This window comes from Periplaneta americana, chromosome 17 (assembly GCF_040183065.1).
Source record: "Periplaneta americana isolate PAMFEO1 chromosome 17, P.americana_PAMFEO1_priV1, whole genome shotgun sequence".
Lineage (NCBI taxonomy): Eukaryota > Metazoa > Arthropoda > Insecta > Blattodea > Blattidae > Periplaneta > Periplaneta americana.
Genome location: NC_091133.1, coordinates 20,051,131 through 20,068,698, shown reverse-complemented (window position 1 = coordinate 20,068,698; position 17,568 = coordinate 20,051,131). Strand labels below are relative to the sequence as shown.

At 35.6% G+C, this 17,568-nt stretch overlaps 1 protein-coding gene across 8 annotated transcripts in view; it reads right to left on the bottom strand.

The window, feature by feature from the left end:
* Positions 1–17,568, bottom strand: part of Snap25 (Synaptosomal-associated protein 25kDa) — a 377,629-nt gene that overhangs the window by 142,525 nt on the left and 217,536 nt on the right. The window contains exon 1 of one of the 8 annotated variants that reach the window (XM_069815610.1): positions 16,115–16,466. The exons of 5 other annotated variants lie outside the window; for them this stretch is intronic. In XM_069815610.1, coding sequence (XP_069671711.1) covers positions 16,115–16,186 — 72 coding nt within the window. In that variant the 5' untranslated portion in view covers positions 16,187–16,466. Of the gene's footprint in view, positions 1–16,114; positions 16,467–17,568 lie in introns of those variants that run through there. 2 more of the 8 variants (XM_069815609.1, XM_069815608.1) reach the window with 2 other exon arrangements.

The following is a 17,568-nucleotide window of genomic DNA, read 5'->3' as shown; positions in this document are numbered from 1 at the left end:
CCAAAGATGGGCTGCAGGAATGTTTCGAGAAATGGTATGGACGCTGGACGCAGGGGGGCGTACTTTGAAGGTGGTGGTGTGTAAATGTTACATGTCATCTGCAACAAAAGTTTTATACACATGTTCGGTTACTTTTTGACTTTATTAGTGTATACAGTGCGTGGACTTGCCGGCTGCTTACATGTAAATCTGGCAGTAGGTGCGACAACTCTCGCCCAGTCCAAGGCCGCCGCGGTCCACTCTATCTCTAGACGCTTTGCATATCCTCAAATCTTTTTATCTTCATTTCTTTCAGACCATTTATTACATCATCCTCCCATGCGATTTTTGATCTTCCCTGTGGCTACCACTGTTGGTTATATAAAACTTGCTGATTAGGAGAAATAACTGGATTTGGTATATAATAGTACCATTTCTTGTGTGTCCAAGACGTCGAAAGCCTAATTAATACCTGCAAATTTAATTCTGTCGTATGGATTCATTCTTGGTGAGAAGAGGGCACAATAATATCACGTAATCATTTACTTTGGGATATTCTTGACATTGGAGGAACCTGTCGCGTATTCAACAAATCCGAACACAAATTTTCATAATTATGTGTCTGCAGCACTTCATCTTGAACGGCAGTCATGCCAGTCTCTCTTTCTGCATTTCGTTCTCTCTCTCGAGCCACATATGGATTTGAATCTGATGTACTCTATCAAGTTTCTTTTAAATATCAGATATGTAGAATTATGTGGAACATGGCTTGCTTTGATTTTTCATCCATCGATTACTTAAGGACGATTTATCAATGGCAAGATAATTTATCCTTGATAAATTGTTAAAAGCGAGGTGTTTTGGCGAGATAGTCTGAGAATTCACCGTAGGATTATCTGACGTTAGCTTGAAGGAAAACATCGGAAAAAGCCCAACCAGATAATCACGCTAACAGAAATTCGAATCATCGCCCGATCGCAGCCTTGGAATAAGAGTTCTGTTCGTTATGCCTGGATTTCGCCGGTGAAAGTAAGCATTTATTTACAAAAAAAAAAAAAAAAGCTACATACACAATCGGGCATTTACTTGGAAATGCCCAGCTCCTGGGAGAATTGTTTTTGCAATTATATGACGCAGTGTTTCACAAAGATACTTGTCAGATGATTTGGAAAAGAATGCGTTACATTCCTAGTTGAACCGGTAATTTTCGGTATGATTTGTGCTTTAATGTTCCACATATTATGTCTCAAATTATTAGATCCTTATATTTCAACGTGGTTTTAAAACATGGCATGTTAAGTTAAGCATACATAATTTAATGTACACGGCTCAACAGAACTTTCAGATGTGGAATTAAAAACAATTATTTGAACAACTACAGCCAATAAATTTCACTACAATGTTGCACTCGCACAGCAAAGGTGCGCACATACATACATAATTTCGAATATAATTAATAAGCCTTTGTAGGATATGGAAACGTTGATATCTGGGTAGGTACGTGTTTTCATGATTAATGTGATTCGTCCATATAGCATGTATGAATAGTACGGATAAAGTAAGAATCTGTATCGCTCGACACTAATAAGCGAATTAACTAATTTCCCCATCAATAAAGGACTTAATCACTACGTTGCATTGTAATAGTTCGTAGGCTTAAACACAGCATTACTCTAATTAACATTATTGATCCTACGAACAAAATGGTGGTTGATATTTACCAAAATGAATGTAGACCTACGCGGTACCATAGTGGGTAAGAAACTATGCTGCAAAGCCGAAGTTTTCTGGTTTGATTCCCGATGGGGTCATGGATTTTTTCAGCTTTTCTGATCTTTCCGAATGCGCTGGGGTTCACTCAGCCTCTTGGTGATAAAAGCGGCAAATGGCAAATATGCAGGACTGAGATCCCTACTGCTATTAACGCCGATTTTCTGCAAACGTGGCAGCCTTAACCGTGCGCTACTTGTTGGCCTCCATAGTATGTGGCAGGGATGAATTTACTTTACTTAACTGTTTCACACAATAGCCCAGGGATGTCAAAGCACCTGCAATGCGTGCTCTCAAAAAACCACGCAACATTTCATTAAGAGCGATGTTTGTACGGTATCTTGCTGAAAAGTTAACCTTGTTGGATTTGTATTACCTGTAGTATGAGCACGTAATACAGGCGCTTCGACATTTCTGCAATAGCCATTACGGTGAAAAATAAGAGAATGGAAGTCAATTGACATGTATGCTGATGTCAGGTTTTCAGCTTAACACTTCTGGAATTCTTTCTTCCATTTCACTCATCTACTTCTTTCAACGTTTAATCATCGTTCCTAAACTCTTTGGATAGTTTATAAAGAACATATACATTATCAATTATGCATTAATTTTTCGAAAATTCAGAACATCGGCAAACAAAACTTCTGTAATTAGATTACGGGTCCAGTTCGAGTGTTTCAGACAACAAATTGTTGGTCAACATTTACCTTATAATTATGAGCTAAGGACCTCAATCTGCGTATCTGCAGAAATTCTACATGACATTAATTATAAAAATATCTCATCATGCAGAACATTTCATTAGCTGAAAACAATTAAAATCTCCCATTCCTACTGTTCAGCAGTAAATTACTATTTAATGGCTTTTTCATTTAATCTAATTTTAAGTGATTAATTTTAATGGTAATCAATTTATACAGCAGTAAAAGTAATAAGCCTATTCCCGAAGAATTATACACGAGTCCCTAAGGTTCCACTTCTTTTGGAAAATGAAAAGTTCATATTCTAAAAATAATTGCTTGAAAACTTAGAATAGGTGTTCCATTATAATATTTAAAAATGAACTTGTAAATAAATAGCTTTTACTCCATAAAGTGAAAGTAAATTGTCCAATTTTAATGCATTGCAGCTTAAAGTATGCTATGTTTATACTAGTTACATTGATATTATCTAATATATAAATATTACACACGGTTAAATGTACAGGCAATTTCAATAATCGTATTATAAGCTTACAGTGCTAATAGGAGTGGGTCTTGAGGTGCAATTTCATATTAGAAATTCACGCAATGAAACGCATGCATGCACGCACACTGAAATACGTAGCTAACACATAGCAAAGCGTTACTATAAGATCGGTAGTTACTTTTTTTTTTTTTTTTTTTTCCCAAAATTTCAGAAATTTCATTGGCAAAACACCCATATACATTCCTATGAAACCACTGTTTGCGCATTCCGCGTTCAAGTCGGTACAATCGTGTGGACGAACATTCAACAGTTATTATGTAGGCTACTTATTAAAAATCAGCCGAAGTTTTTGCAGTGATGCAGACATTCCAACACATTTGTGTACGAGATAGTTTTCTAGTCTTCCTGATATTTGGATTTTGGATTATAACCTGCAACCGATAAAATTTCGGACGTGGTGTTCCTATTCTCAAATTGCTTCTTATGAGACATTTCACCATCTCCAAAGGTTTGCAACATTGTCATTGAAATGCTCAGCATTTCTTCTACAGCTAAATATGTATTATTATATTACTTTAGAAGTTGTGATAGAATATAGGCGTATACAGACATACAATAAATCTGTTGAATCGCTCGAATAGCACAGCTGATAGGGCATGTGCATATCTACTCAAGCAGAGACATGATTGAAGTATACTGACAGGTGTTTAAAAATCGTAGTCTTATAACTGTAGGCCTATGTATTATCAGGGTTGGCACAAAAACAGTTTTATGAGACAAATTAGTAAAGGTTTTCTTTTTGCCGTATGTAATCATATTCCTTTCTTTCGAAAATGTAAGAATTCATAATCCCCTATGTACGGCTGCCATAGGAACAATAAAAGTGTTTTTTCCTCCTACTGAAAAATTGTAGGCTATATTTTGCACATAGGAGTTATTGCAGGAACAACGACGATATGGATTATTTTGTTCAGCCGGATAACACAAAAATGGCTTAAGATATTTTAATGAAAATTTGCATGCATGTAAACAACATACTCTAGGATCTTTAATAGAATGCATAGTTTATTAAAATAATAGGCCTATTGATTTCATAATTAAAAAACTGATTAATATTATTAGTCTAAAAATAAATATACGTTCTACATTAAAGATCCTACAGTATGTTGTTTACATGGAGAACTATACATGTATGAAAATAGTCATTAACATATCCTAAGTCCCTTTTGTGTTATTAGGTAAACGCTGTCCGACTGAACAAAACACTTCACAAATTTTCATAATTACAAAAAATAAATATTAGGTTTCAAAAAGCATTAAAACTGGGTCAGTGGGTATGAAGAAACTGCCTACTGAAAGATGCACTGGAAGAAATGGTGAACGGAAGAAAAGCTCGTGGCAGAAGATATCAGATGATAGACATTATGATAATATATAGATCGTATGTGGGGGCTAAGAGGAATGCGAAAAATAGGAAAGATTGTAAAATGCTAGGTTTGCAGTGAAAGATCTGCCTTTGGAGAGAAAACTAAGAATGAATGAATAAAAAGATCCTAGTTGTGGGGGAGGAAGATAAGAATAAATTTTTAACACTGAAACGCTACCATCTTAAGTATTTAAATATAGAAAAAAAGTCAGTGTTTAAATAAGAACAAGATATAAGATCGTCGTGTTCGCTAGCTTAGTTTCTACTTGAGTTTACTTATTTTTACAAGCTCGCATGAAGCCTGGCAATGGTTACCAACGGAAATTGAGATCCCGTGATCTATGAACTGTGAATGAGTCTGGGCAAGTACGAACACCTATAGGATACACCCACCTTCCATTTCATGCTTCGAAGTACGAACTGATCTTTTCGCTACAAATGTCAACGACTAATAAAGATTAACCTACGTGTTTATAAAGTTATAATGAGCACGTGAATGTAGTACGTCTACCTTACTGGCAAGTATGAAGGCAAAAAAAAGGAGCAAGCAGATGACTCACTGTGAATTATATATAATCACAGCAATCTCTACTCCAATTTGAAGTAGAAATGTACATATTTCATGGTATGAACAATTTATCCTAATCTATAAAAGTGTAAAAGTTACGTCGATTGGTTCTTTTCCAACGCAGAGCACACAAATACGTGATTGATTTTTCTAGATTGTTCGCGACGTTAACTGACACACTCATTTTAATATTTTTCATCCAGTTCGTGTATGTACCTAGGAGTGTATCGTTTACACATACAACACGATACATCAACGATTTTGATTATATAGCACCACTCTTTTCCTCGAAAATCATTATCATGGCGACATCTGCTACTAACAAATTATAAGAGTGTGTTGATGGACATCGACACAATAATAATTTAGCCCTCATTTATCTTTATTCGTGTACTGTGATGCTAAAGACCTGTCGAACCTTTCGCAGAAGTGTCTCGGAGACAAAATGATAGGAGTAGTAGTAGTCCATTCTATGTTCACACTGCAATCTCTTATTGAGTAGTACGAACATTTCATATTATAAATTTCAACTATTTATTATGTCACATTCTCCTTTTTGCTCACCGTAGCAGTTCCAGTCCTCATTATCACTACTCTTATAATAATTCAGAACACAGCCCGCACGCACAATTAGCTTGATAACTAGAGCCCGGATGTTAGGCAAAATACCTTTTTTAAACTGAGTGTATGTATGAAATACCTATTAGAGATAAACACGTTTCCACACATTTGGGGACGATAGGCCCAATTTTTATTTTGCCCTTTTTACCTATTTTAGCTCCCGTTGCCTATTTTAAGGTTAAATGCCTTTTTTTAGCCTTTTTACGTCGTTATTGTACATCATCTATATTTTTAAAGCATTTAAAATAAACCGCACATAAATTATATAAAAAAACAAAAGAGAACGGTTGTACAAATTAAAAATATATATTCACCTCACACAAATATCTGCCGAGAATCTTATTCTCCCGCAATACATGTTTTCGAGAAGTCGTAAACTTTTCTTCCCTACCGATTCCATCTTTTATGTCACTTAACAAAGATGTTTGAACAGTGTAACTCTCAGTCCTCAGGTCACTTCGGGGTTTACCAGCGAAAGAAAGGAGATGAGGGAAGTATTAAAAGCACGTCTCCAAGTCCCGTTACTGTTGTCGCTTGCACGCACAAGTCACGCGTACTTTGAAGTCTCTAATCCCTTCTCACACCCCTCTTTTTGGTACAACACATAGTAGGTTTTCCCGATCTCTGAAAGAAAGTACAGTCCTTCTGAAATAAGTTGTTTTAAGTTTGCTCCAATCACTTCAGTAGAAGTAGAAATATCTTTTTCTACTATGAAAAACGTTCTCTCTAACAGGCGGCTCACTATGACAGTTGATAACTTAAAAAAGCATCTTGTTGTGACATGTAACCAAGGAAAGTGAGTACCGTATGGGATAGTTTATTAGTCATCTATTTTTTGTCTGTTTCCATGAATAATAAATGCCTATTTCACTGCCTATTTTTACTATTTTAGTGCCTATATGCCTGCCTATTTTAAGCAAAATACATGCCTAAACATCCAGGCTCTATATGAAACATACGAGTAGTAAGAGTAGGCATAATTCCTTCCCCGATGGAAACAGCTCCTCGATTAAAATCTATCCTGCTTCAAAAGGTTTAAATTCGCGATATACTTTAATGCACACGAAAACATAAGAAAACCGTAAACACAGCTCATTCAATCTTAGTGAAGATTCTTGACCGCAGAGATTACTTAGTACGAGTTACATGAAATAGTGATTGAATATTGGCTAAGAAAAATGTTCAGAGAAATATTCCATAGTCATTCCGTCTTTGGAACATATCACAAGGATCGAACTCTGGTCACTTTTGATGGGAAATAATCTCACTTAGATAAGCCACGAATGGGGATTTCAATCCAAATACACAGCTTGTCGTGGGATATTTTGCATCGGACATTAATCGCCAGTAAAGTTCATAACACAGCTGTCGCAACATTCACGGCTGCGCTCTCCGTACGAATGTCAACTTTTCAATTTTAAAAGAGTGTCATGTTTATCTCGTCCTTTCAAATTACATACGTCGTTTCACGGACTAAAATCGGAAAACAGAAACTATGGACCATGAGCTATTTCAGAGGCAGACTCAACAGTAAATAGAATATCATGAGACGTCAACTTTCGATACAGGTTCAGATTACATTATGTTCTCTTCACTTGACAAGCGAATGAACGAAAAACTATAGAAATATTCAACGGCTGCAGGGCTTAGAACACATCAGTCGCAATGTTCAATATAAACTCTTACACAGCATTTTGTCTAGAAATAATAATAATAATAATAATAATAATAATAATAATAATAATAATAATAATAATAATAATAACTCTTTAAATGTGAAACACCTGAACAATCCAGCAATTATCTCCTTCCCCTGATGTACCATAATGTTTTACTGACAATTGGCTTTATACAGTAGTAATTAACATCCAATATTATTATTATTAGCCTATTATTATTATTATTATCATCATCATTATCATTATCATTATTATTATTATTATTATTATTTTCTTTTAAGGACTGAACACAATGATTTGATCCGTCCTCACTCCTCTCAGAATTATGACAAATTAATTTCCTTGGTAACATAATCAGTTTGCTGTTAATAAGCAAACATTATGATGGAGGCAAATAACAAAATTAATTTTCTTTCTTCCACCATGTTAATAATGTCAAAAGAAGTGCTTATACAAATTTTGGTCACTCGACCGCAATTACGAGGCCGTCCCTGGGGCCGTTTACAGAAAAAAGCACAGTCGTATGGAAATATTATTGAAATAGATACAGCATTGTTGCGCTAGTTGTCAACATATCCCCCACTGAAATATTGACATATGTCATACAATGGGATCGATTTTTCTATCCGTCTGTCCTTTTTTTTTGTTGGTTATTTAACGACGCTGTATCAACTACTAGGTTATTTAGCGTCGATGAGTTTGATGATAGCGAGATGGTATTTGGCGAGATGAGGCCGAGGACTCGCCACAATTACTTGGCATTCACCTTACGGATGGGAAAACCTCGGAAAAACCCAACTAGGTAATCAGGCCAAGCGGGGATCGAACAAGCGCCCGAGCGCAACTTCAGACCGGCAGGCAAGCGCCTTAACCGACTGAGCCACGCCGGTGGCTTCGTATGTCGTAGAAGTCAGCCGCCTGGGATGCAAACCAGCGTTTGACAGCCGTCTGCACCTCTTGTCGATACCATGATATAGCAAATGTCTGAATTCCGGTCGGGAATATGTTGAAAAATACGAGTAGCTCAACAATTGCTGTGTCTGTTCCATTAAATTTTTCCAATGAAACTGTGTTTTCTTTCTGGTAACGACCCATGGCGAACTTATTTTTTTTACGGCCCTCGTAATTGCGGTCGAGTGGCCAAAATTTGTATAAGCACTTCTTTTGACATTATTAACTTGATAAAGAAAAAAAAAAACTTTTTCATATGCCCCCATCAGAATATTTGCTTTACCACAGCTTAACTAAAACTCAAGGAAAACACTATCACCTCCATAATGTAAGACAAAACTCAGTAATGGAAAACGAATTCCAGTGGCCTCTTATTCGTGTCAAACTCAATTCCATTCAACACATGCGTTACATCGGTATGTGTACATATATATATAAAACATATATGCTATATACAATGAGTTTATTTTCTAACCAAAATATGGATTACCCAAATAATTTAATTTATACAGATTTTGAAGTATTAACTATTGAAGAAATTTATAAATATAGGTAACTTACTACCACAGAAATCAAGTAAAACATAAATCTAATCGACATGAATATCGTACTCGAAGACAAAAGTCTACTTTCCCATTAATTGAGCCTAAATGTCATACAAGTGCAGCTCTTAAACATGGTGCTAGTTTCGGCCCAAGACTTTATAATAAAATTACAAACCATTTTCCAAATTGGAAACATTTTAAAATTGAATCTTTTAAAGAATAAATTTATAAAATTATTCATGTTATATAATATTAACAAGTGTACTTTTTACCTTTTGTTTCTGTCGACTGTATTCATGTTTTCATTGAATATTACTGGTTTTTGTCTGATTGTCAATTTATATTAAATGTGTTTATCTCTCTTTCTTCTTCTTCTTCTTTTTTTTTTTTTTTTGCTCTTATGTGTTATTTATTGGTTTGAGTCAAGTTAATTTCTGTATTTAGTAAACTGTCTTTGTAAAATTTTATGTTACATTATTGACTAAGACCACACCTACACGAGCCTGGCTTTTACGATAGTGCCTAGAAACATTTTTGTTTTATAATTTTAATTTGTACTCAGTAGCTAGCTAGTTAAATAGGAAATAAAAATTTATTTGCTGTTCGGCAGTTAATCATCACGCAGACGAAAAATCAGGCTACAGTATATCCCTGAAGATGCTAACTATTATGGCTAAAATAATGTTAAGTCTGTGCTTGCAATCCCTCCCGGGGGGGGGGGCCACTGAACTTCGCTTACGTTCAGGAGTGCAGTTTCGTATTTCTTATTGGGAGAACGCTTAACTGTGCTTTTGTTCAATTATGTGTAGCCTATTCTGTGATCCGTATTTAGAAGTCACTGATCTGCACTACGAGAAACAATTGCCCAAGTTTCTTTTTTTTCTCCTTTTCAGCCTACGTATAATAAACTTCCGTACGTTAGAGGAACCAAAGGCAGTATTTAGGGGCAGGCGAGATAGCAACAATTTCAACTGTGAAATGCAAGGATGGGCTATTTCTTTGCCAACTCTTTCAAATAATACTGAACTGCTGTGAAACGAAGTTCAAGCTGCTACAATTCTGGCAACCAACTCCTCCTCAGTCTCTACTGGATTTTCGTACATAACACTTTGAATATGCCTGAAAAAATCGTGTGTTTAGGTCCGGAGATCGTGTTGGCCAAGCCATAGGACCTCTGCTTCGGATTAGTCACGTGCAAATCTTTCGATCATGAAGTTTCCCCACAATTAAAATTGCAAATAGAATAAAATGAAAATACTGCACCACCTTCAGCCAGAGGTAGCTCCTTGAGTAGGAGTCTCCGAGCACGGACCTCATACACCAAATTACTCGTCTTCACGTACCGCACAACCTCCAGGACTTTGTACAATAATTTGAGGGTGCTCGTGTAAAAGGGGTTAAGTATGAATTGGCTAAAACGGGATAAGTACAGATTTGAACCCTCCACGATTATTTCTTTCTTGTGTTAATGGGATTAAGTCATTCTTCCATTGATGATGCAGTTACAGTGCTTCGTATTTTGTAACAAAGGGGTTATATTCATCCTATACAGTTTCAGTTGCTAGAAATTGGAACTCGCTTCCGAGTGATATAAGGGGTTGTTGGACAATAGCTTCATTTAGGTCAAAATTACATAAATTCTTACTTAACAGATGAATTGCTGATTAATATTTGTTACTTATAATGAAACTAACATCTGTCCATTCTTATTATTATTATCTTTAATTTCTCTAAATAGATTTACAAAACCTCTAATGGCAATTACATTAATATTCTCATTATAGAAATAGAAATATATATATTCTCCCTGTAACATAGTCCTAGTAAGCTTATATTAAATTAATTTTCATCATTTTACTAGCTATCTCAAATATTAAATTAATTATAATTCATTGAATTAAATTAGCTCATAAATTAAGTTACTACTTTACCTTATAGATTTATCTAAATTTAAATAAATGTGTAGTGAAGATTATTGCTGGAGAGCCTTTTAAGTGTAGTGAAAATATTTGTAATTTAAATTTATGTATTGTATTAAGGCTGGTTGAGTGGAAGAGAAGGCCTTATGGCCTTAACTCTGCCAGCGAAAATAAAACATTATTATTATTATTATTATTATTATTATTATTATATTCAGTACCAAAAGAGAGAAGTTTACACATCTTACAATCTGACTTATACGAGCTCCCGCGAATTATTCATTTACATTCAGTATATACCTTTGGTCTGATGCGTATCTCTGTACAAGGAGAGTAACTCCAGCTACTAGGCTACTACTATTAGAAATATCACAAATTTAAATCATCTCTCTTTAATGACCAATTTTTACAACTAATTTAGTATCTGCAATATTATTTTACAATTTCGAAAAAAAATTGTCTTGGTTATACTCACTGTCCCACATGTCTAAATTTATCACGTTGATGACTTCCAAAAATGTTATTCAACTATCGACCTGAACACTCCAGAAGTATTAGGTTTAGGACAAAATGCAGAACATCTCTTGATAACAAACTGGCAATTACCACTACACCAAAAGTTTATAATATATCATCAAATACTTCAAGCCACTGAGACTTGCTACGACATACTTGTCAGACTCTTACTCAACACTAGACATAAACCAGCAGTAGGATTCAGCTGCCAGGTGGTTAGCATGGTAAGAAGCCACTGATTAAAAGTAAGCACAAACACAAGGCATCAGTTCTACGAAATAAATAAATCTCCACTTTCTGGTGGTGAATTTGCAGTCAAACGCAACTAGTGAAGTCATTATGGAGTACTCACAGTAGTATAGATGTCAGTTTTGTAACTAAAATTAGTGGCTATGGCGTTCAAGCTTGCAGCTGAAATAAGTTCTAAAATACGTACATTAGGGAGAAATGTGCCATCAACCATTTAAAAGAATTACTAAATCCCCATTTCGAGTAGAAAATACAAAAAAAGAGCGGGACGAAGGCGAAAGAGAAAGTGTACAATCATGATTTAATCACTGATTCGGTATTTTGTTTTGAATAACTAGTGTACTGCACTTCAAAGACATTTAAAAGCGGAAAGTTAATTTCAGAAATACTATAGTCTAGTATATTAACTTCGTTTTACTTTCATCGCTATTCGTCTTTAACATTACGTATATATACTAAATATACTTACTTACCTACAAATGGCTTTTAAGAAACCCGGAGGTTCATCGCCGCCTTCACATAAGCCCGCCATCGGTCCCTATCCTGAGCAAAATTAATCCTGTCTCTACCATCATATCGCACCTCCATCAAATCCATTTTAATATTATCTTCCCATCTACGTAGGCCTATCGGCTTCCCCGAAGGTCTTTTTCCCTCCGGCCTATATATATATATATATATATATATATATATATATATATATATATATATTAATTCATTCATTTTAACATTACATTTTGCATATTACATTGTAACAAGAGCTAAAAATAGAATTATACTGTTAAAATACTTTATTTTAAAAATTTGTTTAAAATGTTATGCAACATCAAAATAAACTTTGGAAATTTTAATTCATGGCAGACAATCTTCGTATAGGATAGGGCCCAAAAAAAAGGAGGGGGCATTTCAAAATCCTCACTGCTATCATAGGGACATTTTCTACTCGAACTAATTACCGCTGCCTAAAAATTGACGTGCTTCAATATGGTTTTTAACATTGAAGTTATTTAATAAAAAAGAGAATAATACAAGTAATGACCTTATACTTTGCAAATCCCATTTTGATAAATCCGTCTAATCTTAAATAATTAAGTTGAAATCTTAGCAAATGCAGTCATGAGGTTCTGTAATATAGCGTATAGTCCCCAAATTATTATTTAGTAGACCCATTACATATATCGCCCATTATATATATATATATATATATATATATATATATATATATATATATATATATATCTCGACGAGCCAATTCAAAAGGGAACAATTCAAAATTTAAAGTTTTGAGAAAACTGAATTTGAAATATTCATGTTGCTGTGAAAAATAGGTGTCGATTTGAAAAAGAGAAGGCTGCTTAGTAATCTTTATATATAACGAGTCAAAGTCAGGATAAGAGAAGAAATGTCAGAAGGAAGTGAAATTGGGAGAGGAGTACGTCAAGGATGCCTTTTACCATCTGCACGTTCAACATCTATTTGGAGGATTTAGTGAAGAACTGTTTTCAGAACTTGGGAGGAGTGCCAGAAGGAAGAAGAATAAAGTGCATAAGATTTGTTGATGATACGGCGATAATAGCAGAAGACGGGATGATACTAAGGGATATGCTACTCAAGCTAAATGACAGCTGTGAGCAGTATGGGATGAAGATAAATGTAAATAAGACGAAGACTATGGTCATAGGAAGAAAAATAAAGAAGGTAAACTTGTGAATTCTAAATGAGGCAGTACAGCAAGTGGACAGCTTCAAATACTTAGGGTGTACTATAAGTAGTAACATAAGCTGTTATCAGGAAGTCAAAAGTAGGATAGCAATGGCCAAGGAAGCTTTTAACAGAAAAAGGAGCATCTTCTGTGGACCTTTGGAAAAACAACTAAGGAAGAGACTAGTGAAGTGCTTTGTATGGAGTGTGGCATTGTATGGTGCAGAAAAATGGACACTACGACGAAGTGAAGAGAAGCGAATAGAAGCATTAGAAATATGGATATGGAAAGGAATGGAACGTGTGAAGTGGACAGACAATAAGAAATGAAACTGTGTTGGAAAGAGTAGGTGAAGAAAGAATAATGCTGAAACTGATCAGGAAGAGGAAAAGGAATTGGTTGGGTCACTGAATGAGGAGAAACTGTCTACTGAAGGATGCACTGAAAGGAACAGTGAACGGGAGAAGAGTTCGTTGCAGAAATAGGTATCAGATGATAGATGACATTAAGATATATGGATCATATAAGGAGACAAAGAGGAAGGCAAAAAATTGGAAAGATTGGAGAGAGCTGGGTTTGCAGTGAAAGACCTGCCTTTCGGCAGAACACTGAATGAAAATGATGTTGCTGTAAAAAATTCAATTAACGTATTCTAATTTGAAACATACAGTACCTATACATAAAACATCATTAACAGACTTCAGAGTAATTTCAACGATAAAGCTTTAAAATGCAGGTTTATCAAAACTTCAAATTCTGAGTTGTTTTTCTTTTGAACTGAGCCGTTGAAATACAATTGTATTTACAAGTGCTAAATGTCACCAGTATCTTTAGAATTCTTCACCAAAATTTAAAATAACATTGAATTATTAATGTATGATATTTCACCACACTCACACACAGGATAAAATATGTTGCGACAATAGTCAAAATGTGTTCAATGCATCAAAATGTGTACATATATTATAATCGATCAATAAACTTTTCGTCATTAATATGCAGACTACATACAATTCAGCATCAGATAACAATGGCACTGACATTAATAACTATGGTAAGTGAAATTATGCCTATAAACCTATCATTAATGTAAGCAAAGAGTAAAATTAATAATGTTGTTGATAAAAAGAACAATATTTAATTTAAGGAAAGTGTATTTACAACATTAATAACAGAGACGAAGATGAAGATTGAGGTTTCAACGATGAATGTGCATTACAATGTGATAATAAAGACAAACACAGTATTTGCGATGAAGGCACATACAGGGATGACGAAGGCAATCACAGTGATGGGGATAAGGACAATCACAGTGATGGTAATAAAGACAATCACAGTGGTGACGAACGCAGCCATAGTGACGGCGATGAAGGCAATCACAGTGACAGCGATGAAGGCAATCACATAATGACGATAAGGGCAATCACAGTGACGGTAATAAAGGCAATCATAGTGGTGACGAAGAACGCAGTCACAGTGACGGCGATGAAGGCAATCACAGTGACGGCGATGGAGGCGATCACAGAGATAGCGATTAGGGCAATCACAGTAACGGCAATAAAGGCAATACAGTGATGACGAAGAAAGCAGTCATAGTGACGGCGATGAAGGCTATCACAGTGACGTCGATGAAGGCGATCACAGTGACGGCGATGAAGGCAATCACAGCGATGGCTATAAGGGCAGGCAATCAGTGACGACGAAGAAGGCAATCGCAGTGACGGCGATAACGACAATCACAGTGACGGGAATAAAGGCGATAAAAGCGAACGCTGTGCCGGCGATAAAGGCGATCACAGTGATGGCGATAAAGGCAAACAGAGTGATGGCGATAAAGGCAAACACAGTGATGGTGATAAATACGATCACTGTAACGACGATAAAGCCAAACACAGTGATTGCGATAAAGGCAATCACTGCGACGGCGATAAAGACGATCGTTGTGACGGCAATAAAGACAAACACAGTGATGGCGATAAAGCCAAACGCAGAGATTGCGATAAAGGAGGTCACTGTGACGGCGATAAAGGGAAACACAATGATAGCGATAAAGGGAAACATAGTGATAGCGATAAAGGCGATCACTGTGACGGCGAAAAAGGCGATCACTGTGACGGCGAAAAAGGCGATCACTGTGACGCCGATAAAGGCGATCACTGTGACGGCGAAAAAGGCGATCACTGTGACGCCGATAAAGGCGGTCACTGTGACGGCGATAAAGGCAAACACAGTAATGGCGATAAAAGCAAACAGTGATGGTGATGAATATAACAATGATGATAAGGACAAATACAGTGGTAAGTGTAAGATCAATAAAGTGCATTTAGGTTCTACTCGTTTATATAGACTAGTATGTAAATTTCGCATCCCCACTCTTTTTTGTTCACGAAGGTAGAGTCAAACTTCGAAACGTTGTTAATTCGTTCATTAATCGTCAGTATTGTAAAAAGTTACAACTAACCTCTTTGAATTTCAGTGTTTTTGAAGACTGTGATGAAAAGGCCAATGACCGTAATGATTAGTTAGTCATAGTCATTGAGAGACTAAACTGATAATAAGAATATTGACGGTGATGGTGATGATGAAGACTGTGACGATGACGATGATGATGATGATTAACACAAAGACAGTAATGAGAATGGAGACGGTGAGTGATAATGAGAACAATGGCATTATTAAGACTGAAAAAGACAAGGATCGTGATGATAAAGTGGCAGTGATGAACACAATGAGTGTAACAATATATAATGAATATAATTGTGAAAATAAAACAGATAACGTTTATTTTTAATTTCTGGCAACTTCATTATAACTTCTGTCAATTATCTATAAGTCTACAGCAAAATTAATTTTTCGAAGTCTCTTTTTAAGTTAGAAGTACCACAAAGCCTACCTATCAGGATAGGAAAACAAATTACATATTGCTACTGAAACTAATAAAGCACACAGACAATGTGTATTCAGTGTAAGTCGCAGTTTAAAGGAAGTAGGAACATCTCACCTCTACTTGCTTGCTCTCTACGGTGGGCGCTACAACGTCACCACAGCGTTCCACCATGGTGCCGGCTGTCATCAAAATCACTGATGGTGAACTGAAGCTTTAGATCCCTCTCCTTTCAGCATGTTCCCCGAACTCCATTTTCAATGGCGAAACTAGCAGCTATATTCATAACGTAATTCGACAGTTACAAAACCATAAGCGTTGTTCACAGTATACAATTACCAGTAAAAAAATATCAGCATTTTGTGATAGATCAAAAGAATGTCACTTAGATCAAATTGTTCTCCGCATCATGGAGTGGTCTAACGAAGACGTGACACCACCACACTGACGGAGAGTCGGATGGACTTCACGCCCGGGCCGTCACCCATGGCAACTCACATGCCCTTACCAACACGCCTGTCCGCTTGGCATATCCTGATGGAGGCGCAGGCGCTTCTCGTCCTTGGCTATCTTCGCAACAGCCCCCTACCCCTCGATTTCCACCAACGCGTCGGTACATACGTTTTATGAATGGATGAATTGAATACCGAAGCGTGCCAGTCATAGACTAAGTCTGCTTCCCTCTGCCCCTCACTGACGTCGCCAAGCATCACGACGCTTCAACAAGTAGGAATTAGTTCGTGCACATCAACATTTTTCAAATTGTTGGCTGAGTACAGAGAAATACGAGGTGAAGTATTTAATATGCACTGATCGAAAACGTAAAATACACGACATAATGAAATGCATTAATAAATGCAATATGTTTTGAGAAATCTAAAAAGAAACTAGGTGTTCAGAAATCACTCCTTGCAGGTTAATATTTCTATATCATAGGGTACATACAAATTTTATAGAAAAACAGTATATTAAAATTCTACAAAGAATGTTTGTGGAATATATCCAACTATTGATATGTGTAATTAAACTTTTAATTTGACGACAAAAAGACAGTATATATGGGCACAAATGTAATATGAAAATGTATATTAAAAACCTAAAGAGAGCCTTTGTGGATTATATCCGTCCGCACATTACAATTTACATTAAAATTATAATGAAAATGAATTTTTATTAAATTATATGAACGTCATGTTTGTTAATAAAATTACAAAAATTTCCAAAAATCCTAGAAATAGTGAACAATATCACTTAGTTAGAACAAAATCATACAATATATTAGTTATTATATTAATATTATACATTACAAGTAGCTATTCCAGTCTGTTATACTGCAGTGAAGTTTGGGATTTCAAACAAAATGAAAATACGGGCTCAACACATTTTCAAATTGCATTTTTTTAAACAGTAGGACACTACTTTTGGACTCTAAGAGGAATGAGGAAATAAGAAGTGAAATAATAATAATAATTTTATTAACCAAATGGTACAAAAGAAAGCCTATAAAAAAGACTCCTGATGAGAGTTCTAGTAAATCCTAATTCGTGTTAATAATGGCAATAAAAATGTAT